Source organism: Meriones unguiculatus, chromosome 3 (assembly GCF_030254825.1).
Source record: "Meriones unguiculatus strain TT.TT164.6M chromosome 3, Bangor_MerUng_6.1, whole genome shotgun sequence".
In the NCBI taxonomy this organism is placed as follows: Eukaryota; Metazoa; Chordata; class Mammalia; order Rodentia; family Muridae; genus Meriones; species Meriones unguiculatus.
Window position 1 is genome coordinate 39,675,550 of NC_083351.1, and position 18,502 is coordinate 39,694,051.

At 42.3% G+C, this 18,502-nt stretch overlaps 1 protein-coding gene across 1 annotated transcript; it reads right to left on the reverse strand.

The window, feature by feature from the left end:
- Positions 1-11,389: 11,389 nt before the first annotated feature.
- On the reverse strand, positions 11,390-18,496 carry Mrpl50 (mitochondrial ribosomal protein L50). Its single transcript, XM_021663898.2, has 2 exons — positions 18,343-18,496; positions 11,390-12,003 (listed from the first exon to the last, which is right to left on the reverse strand). The coding sequence occupies exons 1-2, from the start codon at positions 18,432-18,434 to the stop codon at positions 11,616-11,618; spliced, it is 480 nt and encodes a 159-aa protein (XP_021519573.1). The 5' UTR covers positions 18,435-18,496; the 3' UTR covers positions 11,390-11,615.
- Positions 18,497-18,502: the final 6 nt, after the last annotated feature.

Sequence of the window (18,502 nt, forward strand, 5' to 3'; positions counted from 1 at the left end):
TTCTTTAGGTGTACAGATTTTAGTATGATTATCCTATATTTTATGCCCAATATCCACTTTTAAGTGATATATACCATGTGTATCTTTCTGCTTCTGGTCTGCTTCTGGGATAACTCATTCAGGATGTTCTTTTCTAGTTCCCACATTTTGCCTTCAAATTTCATGATTTCCTTGTCTTTAACTGTTGATTTTTTTTTTTTTTGTTAATTTTGTATCCAGTTTGCTGAAGATATTTATCAGCTGAAGGAGTTCTCTGGTTGAATGTTTGGGGTCACTCATGTATACTGTCATGTCATCTGCCAATAGTGATATTTTTTTTTCTTCACTTCCAATTCGTATCCCCTTGATCTCCTTTAGTTGTCTTATTGCTCTAGCTAGGACTTCAAGTACTATGTTGAAGAGATATGAAAAGAGTGGGCAGCCTTTCCTTGTCCCTGATTTCAGTGGGATTGATTTAAATTTCTCTCCATTGAATCTGATGTTGGCTATAGGCTTGCTGTATATTGTCTTTACTGTGTTTAGGTATGTGCCTTGTATCCCTGATCTCCTCGAGACTTTAAACATGAGAGGGTGTCAGATTTTGTCAAATGCTTTTTCGTCATCTAAGGAGATTATCATGTGGCTTTTTTTTCCCCTTCAGTTTGTTTATATGGTGGATTACATTGATGAATTTCTGTAAATTGAACCACCCCTGCATGCCTGGGATGAAGTCTACTTGGTCGTGGTGGATGATATCTGTTATGTGTTCTTGGATTCAATCTGCAAGTATTTTATTCAATATTTTTACATCAATGTTCGTAAGAGTGATAAGTCTGAAATTCTCTTTTTTGGGGTCTTTTTGTGGTTTAAGTATCAAGGTGATTGTGGCTTCATAGAATGAGTTTGATAATGTTCCTTCTGTTTCTATTTTTGTGGAATAGTTTGATGAGAACTGGAATTGGCTCTTCTTTGAAGGTCTGGTGGAATTCTGTGCTGAAACTGTCTGGCCCCAGGCTTTTTTTTGGCGGGGGGGGAAGGGGGGAAGACTTTTGATGACTGCTCCTTTTGCTTGGGGGATATAGGAGTATTTAATCTATTTATGTGATCTTTATTTAATTTTGGTAAATGGAATCTATCAAGAAAATTGTCCATTTCATTTAGATTTTCAAGTTTTGTGGCATAGAGGCTTTTGTAATAAGACCTAATGATTGCTTTGATTTCCTCAATGTCTGTTGTTACTGTTACACCCAGTTCACAAGCCCCCAAAAGATCTACAGGAATCGACTCCATTGCAAAACACATGAGGGTCTTTTTATTGTAAATTACAAGCTTCAGCTTGGGCCCACAACACCCACCGCCGAAGCGGTGGGAGCTGAGCGTGCTGCTCGCAGGTTAGTTGGGTGATATATAGATTCTGGTCCCTCCCAGCATGCCCAAGGCAGGGGCAATTCCTGCCTGGCAAGCATTTATTGGTCAAAATGCTACATTTTGAATTGATTGGCTATAGGAAGGTCCCCAGACCATAATGACCTGGTGTCCCTCCCTAGGGGGATGGGCCAGTTTCCTAGCAACTGTTATCTCTAGTTTGTGGGGAAAGAATGCAGTAAGGTGGTCCTTCCCCTCAGGGCATTACTAGACTTCTCCACCCACATAGTTCAGCCCTTAATAATAGCTGCTAATTTTTAATCTTTTTGGTCTCTCAGTTATGTCCCCCTTTTTGTTTCTGATTTTGCTGATTTGGTTAGTTTCTCTCTGAATTTGAGTTAGTTTGGCTATTGGTTTGTCTATCTTGTTGATTTTCTCAAAGAACCAGCTCTTGGTTTCATTGATTTTTTTGAATTGTTTTCTTTGTTTCTAATTCATTGATTTCAGCTCTGAGTTTGATTCTAATCGTCAATCCTTTTGGTTATGTCTGCTTCTTTCTTTCTAGGGTTTGTAGGAGTGCAATTAAGTTGCTTATATGAGATGTCTTAAACTTCTTTCTAGCGGCACTTAGTGCTATGAACTTTTGCCTTAGCTCTGCTTTCATTGTGTCCCTGAAGTTTGGGGTAAGTTGTGCCTTCATTTTCATTGAATTTTATGAAGTCTCTAATATCTTTTTGCATTTCTTCCCTGATAAAGCTGTTATTGAGTAGAGAATTGTTCAGTTTCCATGTGTGTGTTTTTGTTATTTCTGTTGTTGTTGAGGTCTAAGTTCAGGCCATGGTGGTCTGATAGGATACAAGGAATTATTTCAATCTTCTTGTATCTGTTGAGGCTTGCTTTGTGCCTGACTACATGGTCAATTTTGGAAAAGGTTCCATGAGGTACTGAAAAGAAGGTGTACTCTTTTGAGTTTGGGTGAAAGTTCTGTAGACATCTATTAGGTCCATTTGATTTAGGACCTCTATGTGTGCCATTATTTCTCTGTTTAGCATTTGTCTTGATGATCTGTCCCTTGGTGAGAGTGGAGTGTTGAAGTCTCCCACTATTAAAGTTTGGGAACAATGTGTGCTTTAAGCTTTAATAATGTTTCATTTACAAATGTAGGTGCTCTTATATTTGGAGCATAAATGTTCAGGATTGTGATACCCTCCTGGTGGATTTTTCCTTTGATGAGAATGAAGTGCCCTTCCTCATCTTTTTTGATTAATTTTGGTTGAAAGTCTATTTTATAAGGTATTAGGATAGCTACCCCAGCTTGTTTTCTGGGTCCATTTGCAGCCCTTTACTCTGCAGCAGTGTTTTTCTTTGTTACAGAGGTGTGTTTCTTGGATGCAGCAGAATGTTGGATCCTGTTTCCATACCCATTCTGTTAGTCTGTGTCTTTTTATTGGAGAGTTGAGTCTATTGATGTTGATAGATAATAGTGACCAATGAATGTTAGTTCTTTTTATTGTGGACTTGGTGTTACTGTGTTTCAATGCTTGTTTTCTTTTAATTTTTTGTTATTTATATCCTGTTTTGTTTTTTTTTTTTACCTTTCCAAGAGGCTCTAGTGAAAGCTAGACACCTTGCTTTATTCCTGACTCCTTTTAATCCAGAACAAAAGCCCCTCAGGACAGAGTAATTTACAAGGAAGTCAAGCAAAAGTTGTGTCCTAGACAAGGACGCCCCACCTGCTGTCTCAAACAAAAGGTGAAATAGACTTGAAAATTCTTCATTGACTCCAAATGAAGGCCGATCTTTCCACTGAGATCTAAATATCAAAGCAAGCTGGAAGACTAGTGGCTCCCAACACCCACAGCCCATGAAAAGACACCAAAGAGCCCTAGCCCATTGCTTCAGTTGGAGGAGATGCCATGTCTGTAGAGACAGAATCAGGAAGATGGATCAGGACAGAGTGGCTGCTTTACTCTGGTCCCTTAGTTACTACCACTCCTCGTGAACTAGATTATATTTGTCTCAAAGACAAGAGCTTGACCTCTGGTTCAAAGAGGAGATCCTGTCCTGAAAATAGAGCACTATCTCAGGAACTATGAGATAAGAATGATTGCAGATATTTCCAGAGCAGACAGGAGGCTGAAACCGTGCTCTAGGAGTTGTCCTGATATCCCCTGGACCATGATTTTCAGGGCCAATCAGCATTCAGGATCACAAGGGAGCTGAAAATACAGATCTCCTATCTATCAGGTGTCAACACAGTGCTTTTCCAGGGCTCCCTGGGGCCAACAGGCATGACAGGAGCCTAGACTAGGGCCCTGGGATCCATCACAGCTCCTCAGGAGAAAAGTGACCCCATGACCACAAGACTGCAGAGGCCTCCTCCTATGTTCTGGGCATTCACATCTAACATTATCATGAACACTTGATTATGCCAGAGGACTTAACTGAGACACCACAAAGGGCAGCAAGGTATTGATAAAAGCCAACGCCAGAACGATTTTTGAATGCTGCTGAGAGACCAAAAAGATTAAAAATTAACAGCTATTATTAAGGGCTGAACTATGTGGGTGGAGAAGTCTGTTGATGCCCTGAGGGGAAGGACCACCTTACTGCATTCTTTCCCCACCTACTAGAGATAACAGTTGCTAGGAAACTGGCCCATCCCCCTAGGGAGGAACACCAGGTCATTATGGTCTGGAGACCTTCCTATAGCCAATCAATTCAAAATGTAGCATTTTGACCAATAAATGCTTGCCAGGCAGGAATTGCCCCTGCCTTGGGCATGCTGGGAAGGACCAGAATCTATAAATCACCCAACTAACCTGGGGCGGCGTGCTCAGCTCCCACCGCTTTGGTGGTGGGGCTGTGTAGGTCCAAGCTGCAGCTTATAATTTTCAATAAAAAGACCCTCATGTGTTTTGCAACGGAGTCGATTCCTGGAGATCTTTTGGGGGCTCGTGAACTGGGTATAACACTGCTTTAATAACACAAATCAGAGATATCTAAGAATTGCATAGCACATTACACATCTTATGGGGAATACAACTTGGCCACAGGTATGGGCTCTGACACCTTTTCCTCCAGCGTTGGTGTCTTCTAGGCCCCAGAACTTAGCAGTTCCAGCTGGACCTCAGATGCGTCTTCTGATGACTTGATGGGCCTCGAAGCTTCTCTGCTCAGATGCGAAGGAAGCTGCAGTTGCTCAGGAGCCACCTTCCAGAGTCGGTCTGATAAGGTGGTGCTTCCAGGGCCGGTTTGTTAAGGTGGTCTGGGATTTTCAAACAGCTGGTCGGGAATTGGCTTGTTATTGGCGGTCTTGCAGCTTCCTCACCAAGAGACTAGCCTGCATAGGCTCAGGCTGCAGTTTTATACACTTTTTGGGGGCATGGCTTGGCTTATCGCTCTTTCACATGCACCAGCTGCTAACCAGCTGACATTACCTAATTTCATTACTTAATGCCTTAAGGGCGTTACCCAGTCACTGTCACCAAAAATGTCTCTTAATTTTGCTCCTGAAAGCTTTACTGTCTTACAGGCTCATTACAAATGTGCTCCTTTAATCCACACTGGAAGCAAGCCTCTAGTCCAGAAGCAGGATCAACAGGTTCAGGTACAGAAGAGCCAGAGCTCCTTGTGCTGTGGATCATTCAGCCTTTGTTCCTCCTGATCCTGAGAACAGAAGACTGTAAACACAGCTTTAGAAAAGCCCTCTGATGACTGAGGAGACCTGTGAAGGAAACTCTGCAATTAACAAGGCCAGAATAGCTGCAAATAACAAGAGGTTTATTCACACCAACGTGCATGGGGAGAAGGAGGGGAGAACTAACTCTGCATTCAGGCTAGAGTCCGCATTGACTCCAGGAAGCCTCCGGTTTTAAAGGGGTAGACGAGGGGGTTACAGGTCTGACAGCATAGAAGCGGATATAGGGTCTATTTTGGACACCAGGTCCAGTCAGCTTTGTCCCAGACGTCTGGGGGATATCTGATCTTTTTTTGATATGTGCAGATTCAGCTACTGTTAAAGGTGGAGAAAGGATTAGTACATCCTGTGGTCAGATTAGGCCATTGTCAAAGGTGGGAAAAGCAATTTGCTCATCCTGTAGTCTCTCTGAGAAGTGGGCTACATGCCTTTAGTCAAAAGGTCAGGGGCTATTTGGGAGGGGAATTAGGACCATCTGGATCCACCACTAGTCAATGTTATTTTCTTCTGCAACCAGGCGGAGGTTTTTGCTTGTTCATTTCCTTATCTCCATCTGTGTAGATGGCTAGTCAGGAGGGGCTATTACATTCTCCTGTTCTCTGAAAGAGTACTGAGAGACTTTAGTTTGACATGGGCTTATAATTAAAAAATATAGGTTATAAGGCTAGTTTGATTCTTTCAACACTGGTTCAAAATACACCTCATGCTTGAAAAACCACAAAAGGCTTGAAGTGCTCAGCATCCAGTGATGTAGGCCACTTGAAGCACTTGAAGGATGGAATTGCTGAACAAGCAGAAGCTGTCTGCTTGATCCACTGAAGCAGAGGCAGGCAGAGGCTAGTCTCAATTTCATAAGAGAAAAGCTGCCTGTGGCCCAAAGTGGAGACAGCCTATAGGCTGCTGTGGTTGGTCCCTTTCTTCTCTGACCTCACAATGAGCCACTGTGAGGGAAGAATGAGTGTCCTGCATATCAGGCTGTGCTGTGCTGTGCTGTGCTTTTATCTCTGCAGACCAGGGAGCTGTTTGTGGTGACCTGTGGGACTCCTTCACAGCTGTCTAATTTGGTAGCTGTTGTGTTGAGAACCTCTATTTCATTCATAGTTTTGTAGCTGTTGGGTTTTTGTTCCTAAGAAGCACAGTGACCAACTAGCCTCATGGACAAGAGTTCTAAAAACAAAATCCTGAAAAGCCAGTATCAGGTGTTCTCGCCCATTGGCCAAGGTGCCTTTGGCTGTGTGAGGCTCGGCTACCATAGGCTTACAAGTGCTTTGGTAGCCATAAAAACTGTTGAGAACACCAAGAAGAACTTGTGGTGGATCTTCACTGAGAAGGCGATACTGGAGATGCTAGAACATCCATACATCCAGGAAGTACAATATATAACTGAGATTGCCGTGGGAAGAAACTTATTCCAAATGGCAATAGAGAATGGCGGGCTGTAGGAGGAGAAGGCACAGAAAATATTCTGGCAGATATTGGCGGCCATGAAGTACAGCCACAACCTTGATATTGCCCATCATGACCTAAATTCCCAATACATCCTGCTAGATGCAGAGGGCAATTTGAAGGTGATTGATTTTGGGCTTGCAACCAAGACTAGATCTGGCACTAGATTGGGAAAACAATGTGGGACCAAGGCCTTTAAATGCCCCTGAGTTGGTCCTGAGAGAGGCCTACAATGGGAAGAAGGCAGACATATGGAGTCTCAGTGTGCTATTCTATTATATCAAAGGACAAAACATAAAAGAAACAAAGGCGAAGATCATCACGGGCACTAATTATGTCTCCAATCACGTTTCTCAGCCATTTGAAAACCTCCTTTTCCAAATGCTCACCATTCTCCCAGAGAAGAGGCCTTCCATTGAAGACCTTGAGAAACACCCATGGGTCTGGGAATGTGAAGTAAAGGTGCCAAGTGAGACCTACCCAGATCCCGAAATCGTGGACATGCTCTGTGACCTGGGGTTTAATTCTAACGCCATCTTGGAATCCCTACATTCCTCCGTGCTGAGCTGTGACTGCCCCATAAGTCTACTGCAGCGTGTTAGAAGAGGAACTGCCCCTGCCACCAGGGCGAGACTCTGAAAAGGAAAGTGTAATGCCCAGTTTGCGAGCCCCAAAAGACCAGGAATAAATAGACTCTGCTGTAAATACAGGAGGTTTTTTTAAATTGTATATGGGTTCGAACATGGGACACAAACCTCCTGTGGAAACAGGAGAGGAATGTGGCCTATATCCTGTTTTCTTGGGTGTATTTTCGTTGGAGTTTTTCTTCTAGTATCTTCTCTAGGGCTGGGTTGCTGTGTAGATACTGTTTAAATTTAGTTTTGTCATGGAACATTTTGTTTTCTCCATCTATGTTGACTGAAAGCTTTTGCTGGGTGAAAGTAGTCTGGGTTGGCATCTGTAGTCTCTTAGAGTCTGCATGACATCTGCTCAGGCCCTTCTGGCTTTCATAGTTTCTGTTCAGAAGTCTGGTGTGATTCTGATAGGTCTACCTTGATATGTTACTTGGACTTTTTCCCTTGCTGCTTTTAATATTTTTTTTCTTTGTTCTATAGGTTTAGTGCTTTGACTATTATATGATGTGAGGAGTTTCTTTTCTGCTCTAGTCTATTTGGTGTCGTGTAGACCTCGTGTATGCTTATGGACATCTCTCTAAGTTGGGAAAATTTTCTTCTATGATTTTCTTGAAAATATTTTCTGAACCCTAGAATCTTTTTTGTCTATTCCTATTATTCTTAGATTTCATCTTTTCATGGCATCCTTGATTTCTTCGATGTTTTGTGCTTGGAGCTTTTCTGATTTTACTTTTTCTTTGAGAGATGTATACATTTTTGCAATTGCACCTTCAGCACCTGAGAGTCTCTCTTCCATTCTTGTATTCTTCTGAATACAAGAGTCTCTCTTGTATTCTGTTGATGATGCTTACCTTTGTGGTTCCTGTTCTTTTCTCTAAGTTCTCCAGCTCCAGGGGTTTTCTTTTTCTTTATTGATTCTAATTCTGTTTTCATGTCTTGTACCATTTCTTTCATCTGCAAATTCTTCTTTTCATGATGGCATCTATTTTTTTGTGTTTCCTTTCTATATGCCACTAATTGTGCCCCTACTTGTTTGGCTGATTTGCCTATATTTCTTTGAGAGCTTTGTTCATTTCCTTTTTATGTGTTTGTAATATTTGGATTAGCATAGATAATTTTCCTGTGTTTCTGATGAATTAGCATAGCCATTGATTTTTGGGGTTGCTGGTTAAGCCATGGTGTCCTGATTTTTGTTGGATGTGCTCTTACACGGAACTCAAGCCGTCTGTTTATTTGTAACCTTCACTGTTTGAAGTTTGTTTCTGGAGTCTGTACTGCAGACTGGGTCCATCTTTCTCTGGTGCCTGGAGTATTCTTTGGGAAGATGAGAGAGGTCCACCAGTTTTAGAGTGGATGTTGGTGTTTCAGCTATAGCTAAGGTCACAGGCACAGGTGTGCAAGTGCAGGTTTGTGTGTGGAAGTGTGCCTTGAAGGACAGGGTGCTAGAGTGTGTAGACCCCCAGAATGTGATGCTTAAGGCAGGAGGGGGTGCGGGTTCTGGCACTCTTTGTGGGTGCAAAGTGCATGTGCAGGTGCCGTAAATAATGTTCTACAGGCCTGTCCTACTGTCCTCCTGCTATTCAGATCTGTCTGGGCTCCAGGAACTTTTGCCCAGACTTCACTGGTAGACCCATAAATCAGGGGCTTCTATGTTGAGAACGATGTCCCAAGGACCCTGATGTTGCCCACAGTGGGGGTGTTGGTGGGAAGGATCCACTGTCTGGCTAGTAGCATAGAGGGAGCCTGGATCTGGGCTCTGCACTCACTTGCTGGCCTAATCGGAAAGCACAGGTGTACTCCCTGTTCTCTACTCTCAGATCTGGGCCCACAGGGGCAAATGAGAGTGTAGGAGACCCATCAGCTCAGTGGTGTCCACTGTTTGTCAACTGGACAGAGAGGACCGTGTTTTAGGGTAGCCACCTCTACTATCTCAGTCACCAAGTGCAGAGGCTCCTGTTTGGGCTACACCACCCCACTGCCACTGCAGACCTAGGAGGCCCACCTCTGCCATCTCAGTCACCAAGCATGGAGGCTCGTGCTTGGGGCAACCACTGCAGCCTCCGCAGAGGAGGAAGGCCCATGCTTGGGGCAAGGGTAAGTGCAGGGGGATTGAATATTCGCCACTCTCTGTCCCTAGAGATGTCCACAAGTAACCTGGATCCAAACGGTCTCAGCTCACAGGTTGTCCCCTCACCCAGGAAGCCTCAATGTCAATGTCCTGGCCTCAGCTGCCCCTCCACTCATCAATTTCAGAGTTTCGGATCCTTTGCCCCTCAGATACCGTGTACACTGGTGGCTCCCATCTTGGACTCCCTCCTTCTAGTACATTCTTGTATGGGAAGCAAAATAATCAAATTCTGCATGTGAAGCCCAAATGTTCCCATGCTGAATCGCCTTCTCATAGAAACAGGAGCTGTTATGTCTTAACTCCAGGGATCCAAACACTGACACTTTAGCTCATAACATAATGAATGCTATTGATGCATATCTACCGACTACTAAATGGTGTGACCTTATTTTTTAAGACATTGTCCCATCAGGATTGAGTGTAGGCACACCTGTGTGCGCACGAGAGCAGGACATATTTTTCTCTACTGATCACCACCTAATTGCCTTGAGATGTTTCTCATGGAATGGGAACCTCACTTTTTTCACTAGTTGGCCACCCAGCTCTAGGTAGTCACTTGTCTCCACCCTGCAGTGCTGGAGGTACAGGCAGGTGCAGCCATGCTCAGCGTTTACATGAATACTGGGGATTTAAACCTAGGTCCTCAGGCTTACAGGTTAAGCATTCTTACCCACTAAGCCTTCTCATCTGCCTCAACTATTTTTTTTCCTAATGGATCTTAGAATTTATATGCATAACTGATTATTACATTTTTATGACTTTTTCAACAAAGTCATCCAAGGAAATACAATTCCCTGTGCTTAAAACCTTCCTACAGCTGGGTGGGGTGGTATTGGTGCTCGCCTTTAATCTCAGCACTCAGGGAGGCAGAGGCAGGGGGATCTCTGTGAGTTCAAGGCTGGCTGGGTCTACAGAGTGAGTTACAGGACACCAAGGCTATACAGAGAAACCCTGTCTCAAAAAACAAAAAAACCCACAGAAACAAAAATCCAAAAATCCCTTCCTACCACAATTTTGTTTACATAATCACCAATTTTGTCATTCGGATCTATCTGGTACTTTATTCGAATAAACTCTACAAACTAAGTACAGCAAATACAAAGATGTGTCAACCTCGGAACTAACTATACTAACTAAATAATAACTAAGGCCGTTTTCAAAACTACAGAAAAGACTGAAATATGCTTCATTTTAGGAATATGCAATTAAATGTAGAATCTGGCAACAACCTTATAACAATAATTGCTAGATATTCTTTTTTTTTTTTCAGTTCAAGTACTCATTTTAAGGAAATAATAAAGGGATACATAAAAGTGAATTTCATTCAAAAAGACAGATGCCAGACTTTAATAAATCTGCTTTAATCCCAAGAGATAAAGCCAGAAAACAGTGTACTTTCTTCCATCTTCACTCGTGGAGTAAAACTGAGAGTGGAACTTTCTACAATGTGTACCAGATGTTCTTATTTCTTTCCAATTTCTCCTACATTTCATTATTTGTATATGTATGTATAATCCCATATCTACAAGCCTTAATAAGAGTAGAACACTTTATAGCAACTACTATTTTATCCATATGAAGGGCAGAGAAAACATCTGAATTTGCCATGGCCTCCTATCTTAAACCCAAGTTAATTGGTGTCTCCGCATGATGGCTGATCTTTCTTGTCAACTTGACTCATTGGAGTCAACTACAAGACAAGCAGCTGGCCACTCCACTGAGGGACTGTCTTAATCATATTATCTCAGCAAGTGTACCCGAATCGTGGTGGGCAGAACCCGTGCAGAAGGTGCAGCTTCTGCCCGCTTGCCTTCACTCTACTGATAAGTACACCTATCCCGTTCCTGCCATTGCTGCCTTCACTAATTACAACCATAAGGCTACCATCATAGACTGAAGATCAGTAAGCTCTTCAAAGAATCCTCTAGGCCCTCTGCACCAGCCTGGTAATGCAGAGAGTCAGCCTTGTGGAGCGCACAACCGCAAGGTTCTCGGCCACACTGCTGTGAAATGGCCATTGATTGGCTACCGAGACCCTAATGTAAGCAAACCTAACAAACCCCCTTTCAATATCTATTCATACTATCACTTCTATTCCATTCAACAACCCTGACCATATTTCTCAGAATAAGAACATTTTCATAAACTATCAAAACTTGATTTTATTGGGGGAAATTAGCAAATGTGAAAAGGTTTTCCTTGTTGACTCTTCATGAGAAAAAAAGATGTGTTCTACAGGGAGAAAAAAAGTATAGGAAAGGGAAGTTTCGAGAGGAGTTCTGATGGGTAACATATCAAAAGGTTTGTCAGCCACCTTAGTGAGGAGAGTAAATGATCTCAGTGTGTTTGTTGATTGAAATGCTCAGTAACTCCAACTGATTTTCAAATTGGGAGGTAAATTACTGGCAGTGAGTTCATCAAATTTAGATCTGTCTTGAACAGGAACATTATAGAAATCAAGAACATCTCTGACCCTGCACATTTGGTGGAGCCTAGAGTTAGGTACTGCATGGCCCAAGTCATCAGCTAAATGTGCCAGGAGTCTGAACTTCACATGACCATCATCCAGGGAGATATCTTGCCAATTATTAGGAAGAGATGAACCAAGAACTTCTTTGATATGAGATTCTAAGCGACTCTGGAGATCGTCAGGTGGGGTGTACGCTCGGCTTCGTAAGGGTGGACACACCAAGACAGGTTCTTTCTTCACTTCCTCTACTGCTTCAGGCACCAGGGGCTCTTTCTCCTTTCTGGAATGATCAAAAGCAAACATGTAAATCTTTGGCTGAAGCTAATAAACACCTGACTGAATCTTGCCTTGCAATCAAAATCAAGTGTTTTGCACACCTAGGACTTTCTAAGCACAGTGGAAAGCAGAAAAGAGTAAGAAATGTGTAAGCAAATGTGTAACCAAATCATAAAGAAAAAAGCTTAGTACAAATTTTACATACTTGTGCAAATTCTAAAAATAAGTAAAGAACAAAAATAAGGTAAGTTCTGTCTGGGAGTCCTAGTTCTTCGTCTTTCAACAAATTAGTGGTTAGGCTATTCACACAGAACACTAATAAATGCTGAACTTTAATAACACTGTATACCAAATGGACACACAGAGCTTTCAACTTAACATTGTCCCTAACATGAAACACTCAAGATTTACTTCTCAAACATATAGTGAACATTTTTTAGGATAGATTATATTGTATCACAAAAGAAGCCTCATGAATTTAAAAGTTAAAAACTATACAAAATACTTATTGAACACACACACACACAGTTACCAATAGTACAAGAGAAAAACAATAACACATGTATGAAAGCTAAGCAATGTATGGTTGGATCAAAGAGGAAATAAAGTCTGAGCAGCGGGTCTAGGTCCTCTCCATGTATGGTCCCTGGTTGGTGCATCAGTTTCTGCCGTACTCCCTAGGCTCAGATTTTTTAGCTTTGTTGGTCTCCTTGTGGGGCTCCTGTCCCCTCCATGTCCTTCTACCACCCCCACCTCTTAAGACTCCCTGCATTCTGCCCAAAGTTTGGCTGTGAGTCTCAGCATCTGCTTCGATCCCCTGTTGGGTGGAGCCTTTCAGAGGACCCTCTATATTAGGCTCCCATCCTGTTTCCTCTCTACCACTTCTGGTGTCTATCCTGTTTGCCATTCTGAATGAGATTTTAAGCATCCTCCCTAGGGTCCCCCTGGTTGTTTAGCTTCTTCAGGTCTGTAGATTTTAGTATAGCTATCCTATATTATATGGCTAATATATGCTTGTAAGTGAGTGTATATCATGGCTGTCCTTCTGTTTCTGTTTCATACCTCACTCAGGATGATCTTTTCTAGTTCCATCCATTTGTCTGCAAATTTCATGATTTCCTTGTTTTTAATAGCTGAGTAGTATTCCATTGTGTAAATATGCCACAATTTCTGCATCCATTCTGCCAATGAGGGACATCTAGGAGAGGACCTAGACCCCCTGCTCAGATGTAGCCTATTGGCAACTCAGTCTCCATGTGGGTTCCCAAAAGCAGAGGCTGCCTCTGTCATGAACTTGATTGCCTGCTCTTTGATCACTTGCCCCTGGTGATACAGTCTTGCCAGGCCACAGAAGAAGAGGATCTAGGCAGTCCTGATGAGAACTAGTAAGGTATGGGCAGATGGCAGAGGAGAACTCCCCCTTTTAGTGTATTAGGGGATGGGGGAGGAAGGGAGGGTGGGGCTGGGAGGAGTTGAGGGATGAGGCTTCAATCGAGATGTATAATGAATAAATTGTGAAAAAAAATTAAAATTAAAAATAAAATAAAGACATAGGAAAAAAAGAGGAAATAAAAAAGGAATGTCCAGATTATCTTGCCATAAAGGGCTATAGTGATGGCTCAGTAGGTAAAATGCTTGCCAAGTGTGGTGGTTTGAATAGGAATGCCCCCCAGAGGCTCACAGATTTGAATGCTTGGTAGCCAGGGAATGCCACTATTAGGAGGTGTGGCCTTGTTGGAGGAAGTGTATCACTGGGGGAGGACTTTAAGGTTTCAGACACTCAAGGCAGCCCAGTGTCTCTTACTCTTCCTGCTGCCTGTAGACATGTAGAACTCTCAGCTACCTCAGCACCATGTCTGCCTGCGTGCTGCCATGCTTCCTGCCATGATAATTGTCAGGAGCTGTTGATCTGGCAGCTGCTTTGATATTTAAATCTCGGCGGAAAGACTGCTCTTACCAGGCCTTCACTGAAGTCAGGGAAGAATTTGCAAGTCCATCTCCTTTTGTTTGTGACAGCAGGTGGGCTAGCTTGTGAAGATCACACCTCTTACTTCACCTCCTTGTAAATTTAACCCATTTTTCTGAGCTGTTTTTACTCTGGCTTAAAAGCTCTCTGCAATAAAGTCAGGCTGCTGCGGCTGGCTGGTCAAGTCCAGAGCTTCTTAAAAAAAGTCCCATGTGTGTTGTGTGTTAGTTTATTAATTTTAATCCTCACTCCCAACTCAAGAACCGTTTGACTCTGCTGGCAGGATCCGGCAAATGATGATAATGGACCAAACTTCTGAAACATAAGCCAGCCCCAATTAAATGTTTTCCTTTATAAGATCTGCCATGGTCATGGTGCCTCTTCATAGCAACAAAAGACACCAAGAAAACCTGAGGATCTGAGTTCAATACTCTTCATCTAGGACAGAAAACTACCAGAGTATGCACATGTCTGTAATAAGAACACTGGGGAGCCAGAGACAGGAGATTTCAGGGGCTGGCTGGCTAGTCAGTCTAGTCAAGTCACTGGGCTCCAGGTTCAGTGAGAGGCCATGTTGCAAACTATATGGTGGAGCACGACTGAAGAAGTCACTCAGGATTGACTTCTGTCCTCCACATATATGCACACACAGACACACACAGTATCTTCAGATGAGTGAAAACATATAATATAATGAGTGAAAATATATATAATATAACTGTGCTGGCAACTTTTGTGTCATTTGGGAAAAAGGAATCTCACTTGAGAAAATGCCTCCACCATACTGGCCTATGGGCAAGCCTGTGCTTGGGGCATTTTCTTGATTAATAATTGATGTGAAAGTGAAAGGTTAGAGTTAATTCCTGGGGCTGGGGCAGAATCACAAGACCAATTCCTTTCAGAGCAGAGGGCTAGCCCAGAGGCTAGGGCAGAGTCCCACATTCCTTTCAGATAATGGGTCAGCAGCAGTCCCCACCCAGATAAACCTCAGGGTAAGACTGGAGTCACATGGCCCCTAAGAACTAGAGGTCAGATGTCTCACAGGTAGCAAGGCCCAACCATTAACAGTCTTGGCGCCTAGAAATAGACTAATCATTTTAAAGGTCAGCTTCCCTAGAGACCACCCCGCTTGCGTTTTGTTCCTCTTGCCCAATCCTGTAAAGCCAAGGCTTGTACTACCCCACTGGCATTTTTGTTCCTTTAAAAACCTTGATCTCCCGAAGCTGGGGGTCGCTTGCCCAAATGTCTTTGTAAAGGGCAGCCACCCGGGCTCGAGCTTGTAATAAAAAGACCCTCATGTGTTTTGCAACAAAGTCGATTCCTGTAGATCTTTTGGGGGCTCGTGAACTGGGTGTAACAAGAGGACCCGGGACACCATGGGTGGTACAACACTTAGTGTGGTGGTCCCGGGCGCTATAAGAAAGCAGCACTGCCCCATTGCCACTACATAGTTCCTGCCTCCAGGTTCCTGTTTTGAGCCTGACCCCAAGCTATAAGACCAGTTGTTGTAGGTCATGGTATTTTATCACAATAGAAATCCTAAGGTAACAAACCTTAAAAGAAAACCTATACTGAGACCAATTTATAATAAACGACTACATCACTCAAGAGTTTAAGCAACCTAACACTAATCACATGAAACTAAAAGAAAATATAAATTCAAAGTTAGCAAAACAAAAGATATATAAAGAGCACACACAAATCTTACAAATCTCATAGGAAGAACCAACAAAAGGGCTAATACAGAAAACCTTAAAACCTCATGTAATTAAAATCAGAAAATATATGGATATGAGAGATGTTTTGTAAAGTCACAAAAGAGAGCTATACAAGCTGCAAACCCTAAAAGCAATTAAGACCCTAGAGAGATGTAACCCTGAACCAAGAAAGAATAGAAAGCCCATGTCAGTCAACAACAATAAAAGAGAATGGAGAAAAATAAAACAGTAAAAAAAAAAAAAAAAAATCCCAACAAAGATAGGGACCAAACAGCTTCATGTGATAATTCTACCATACATTAAAAAAAAAAAAAAAAAACTAATATCAGCCCTTCTTAAGCTTTCCCAAAAGAGGAAAAGAAACATTTCCCAAATCACTTTATGAAACCAGGATATTAAAGCCAAACAAAGATCCCACAAGAAAGCTAGAAGCTTGGTGCATATAGATGCAATAATACTCAATAAAACAAAGCAAACCAAATTCAGGAGCACATCAAAAAGGTGACTATATTATGACTGAGTAGAACACTTGACTGAACTGCAAAACTTGTTCAATGTACACAAATCAATGATATGTCACATTAACAGAATGAAAGTAAAAATCATATAATCACCTTAATAGAAGCAAAACGAGCCTGCTAATAAACCGAACACTCACCAAGGATCAAAGCTCCACACAAGATAGGTACAGAATCTACCACAACCTGATGAATATAACTTAGAAAACCCCACAACTAAAACCATAAAAATCATAACAAATGGGGGAAAACTATTAACAAAACAACTTTCTGTTCAAGATCAGGTACAAGCAGAGATACTCTCACAACTGCCTCAACCTCTGTAAATCGTTTCACTACAACATCATACTAGAAGGCATTCACTTCAAGAAAAGAAAAATAAAACGCAACCCAATTAGAAAGAATTTCTCCTTTGTGTCATGTCTTTGCAGATGTCATGAACGTCTAAGAAAAAACTTCAAAGGTTGTGCAACATACACAAGAAACTGCCAGAATAAACTAATCTAGTAAAGCTGCAGAACATAAAAATTAACATTAACAGCCCCAGAAGCTCTGATAACCGCTTCTGGCCTCAAAGGGTATCAGCATACATATGTGCATACATACATACATGTACATAAATAAATTTTCAATAAAGTCAGTGGTGTCTTTACAGAAATAATAAATCATGCCAAAAGAAAATAAAGCAAGTCCGTTAACAATAGCAAAAAAAAAAAAAGAGAAATGTTTAGAGAAAAAGATAACCAAGTAGGATAAAGATCCCTATACTGAAAACTGTAAAACACTGCGAAACAGAAAACACACTTAAATGAGAAGATATGCCATATTCATGGATTGAAGAATCAATATTGTTAACATGTCTGTACTACTTAAATAACCTATAGAGTTAGCCCAATACCTATCTTTAAAAAGTGAATGGCATTTTTCCAAAGACATAAAGAACAATCTTTTTTTTTTTATAAAGAACAATCTTAAACCAAGAACAGCTGCAGCAATCTTGAGCAAGAACAATACAGATTTAAAATTCTAACACAGAGCTATGATGATCAACAATAAAAACTGGTAGAGATTTTGGTGTTTTCACATACACGAAGAAGGAAGAGGAGGAGGAGGAGGAAAAGGAGGAGGGGAGGAAGAGAGGGAAAGGAGGAGGATGTAAAGAGATGGCCTGCAGAAATCTCTTCTCTGTGTGCATATACGGCAATACATCCATTTACACCTTAAAGAACAGGTAATCGAGAAATGAGCATAATTCATTTTCAACTGCCCCCTACTCTGAGGACAAAGGTTTGGTCTATTAACCATTGTATATTTAATATCTACCATATAGTAGTCAAAAATATTTGTTGAGGGAATAAAGAAGCGAACTTGGGATATCTGACACTAACCAAAGAGAGAGATTAGTTAATACATGAGACAATGACTCAAAATTCTAGCTTACGACATCCGTGTTCCCAGCGGTTAAGCTTTCATTCCCTAAATAACATCCAGGTCATAGAGATGGATTCCACAGGATGCAGTGGGGAAAACTGTAGGTACGCAGTTAAGACACGGGGATTCCAGAGCCAGCAGGCGCACGCTTCTCTTCAGTGGGCCTCAGCTCCCTCTCGTGTCACAACACTAAAGTGTGAAAAAGACTACTGCTGGAGCTCTGTACACACTTGGAGAAACGGAAGGCATTCAGACACTATCTGATGTATGCATCAACGAAATCTCTCTCTCTACACGCACACACGAAAGCACGACGAGAGGAGGGGGAAACACACGCGGTTGAGCGGGAGCCTTTATTTCTGAGTTTGCTTAAATACCGGACAAGCCCCGCGAAGGAGTTTGGCCAATTGAGCACCCACGTTCACGTTTTAGGTTGGTCAGTCCAAACGAGTCGTTTGCTTGCAGACACCACACTGGGTGCCTCTGACACGTGGTTAACGCTGTTTACTAAGGAAGCAGGGCGAAAGAGAAAGGGCACCGTGTTGCCTTTAGCAGCGGCCCAGCAACCGCAGAAACAACAGCAGGGAAGCTGCTCCACGCTGGCTCCTGCAGGCTAAGGACCAGGGTCCCATTATAACCCTCTCAGCTCGTCCCCTCAGCTCCTGATCATTTTCCTGGAACGTAACCCATTGAGAAACATTCAGATTTACCTGGATCGAGACCAAAAGTCTCTACGTGTAGCCAAGGGAACTTTCCACAGCCAGTCTCTACTAGCAAAACGGCACACGCACAGGGCCGCCATCTTTGACAAGATTCGCGGAGCTCCCGACTCAGCCAATCAGATGCGAGCGTGCTGCGCGGTCCCTGTGC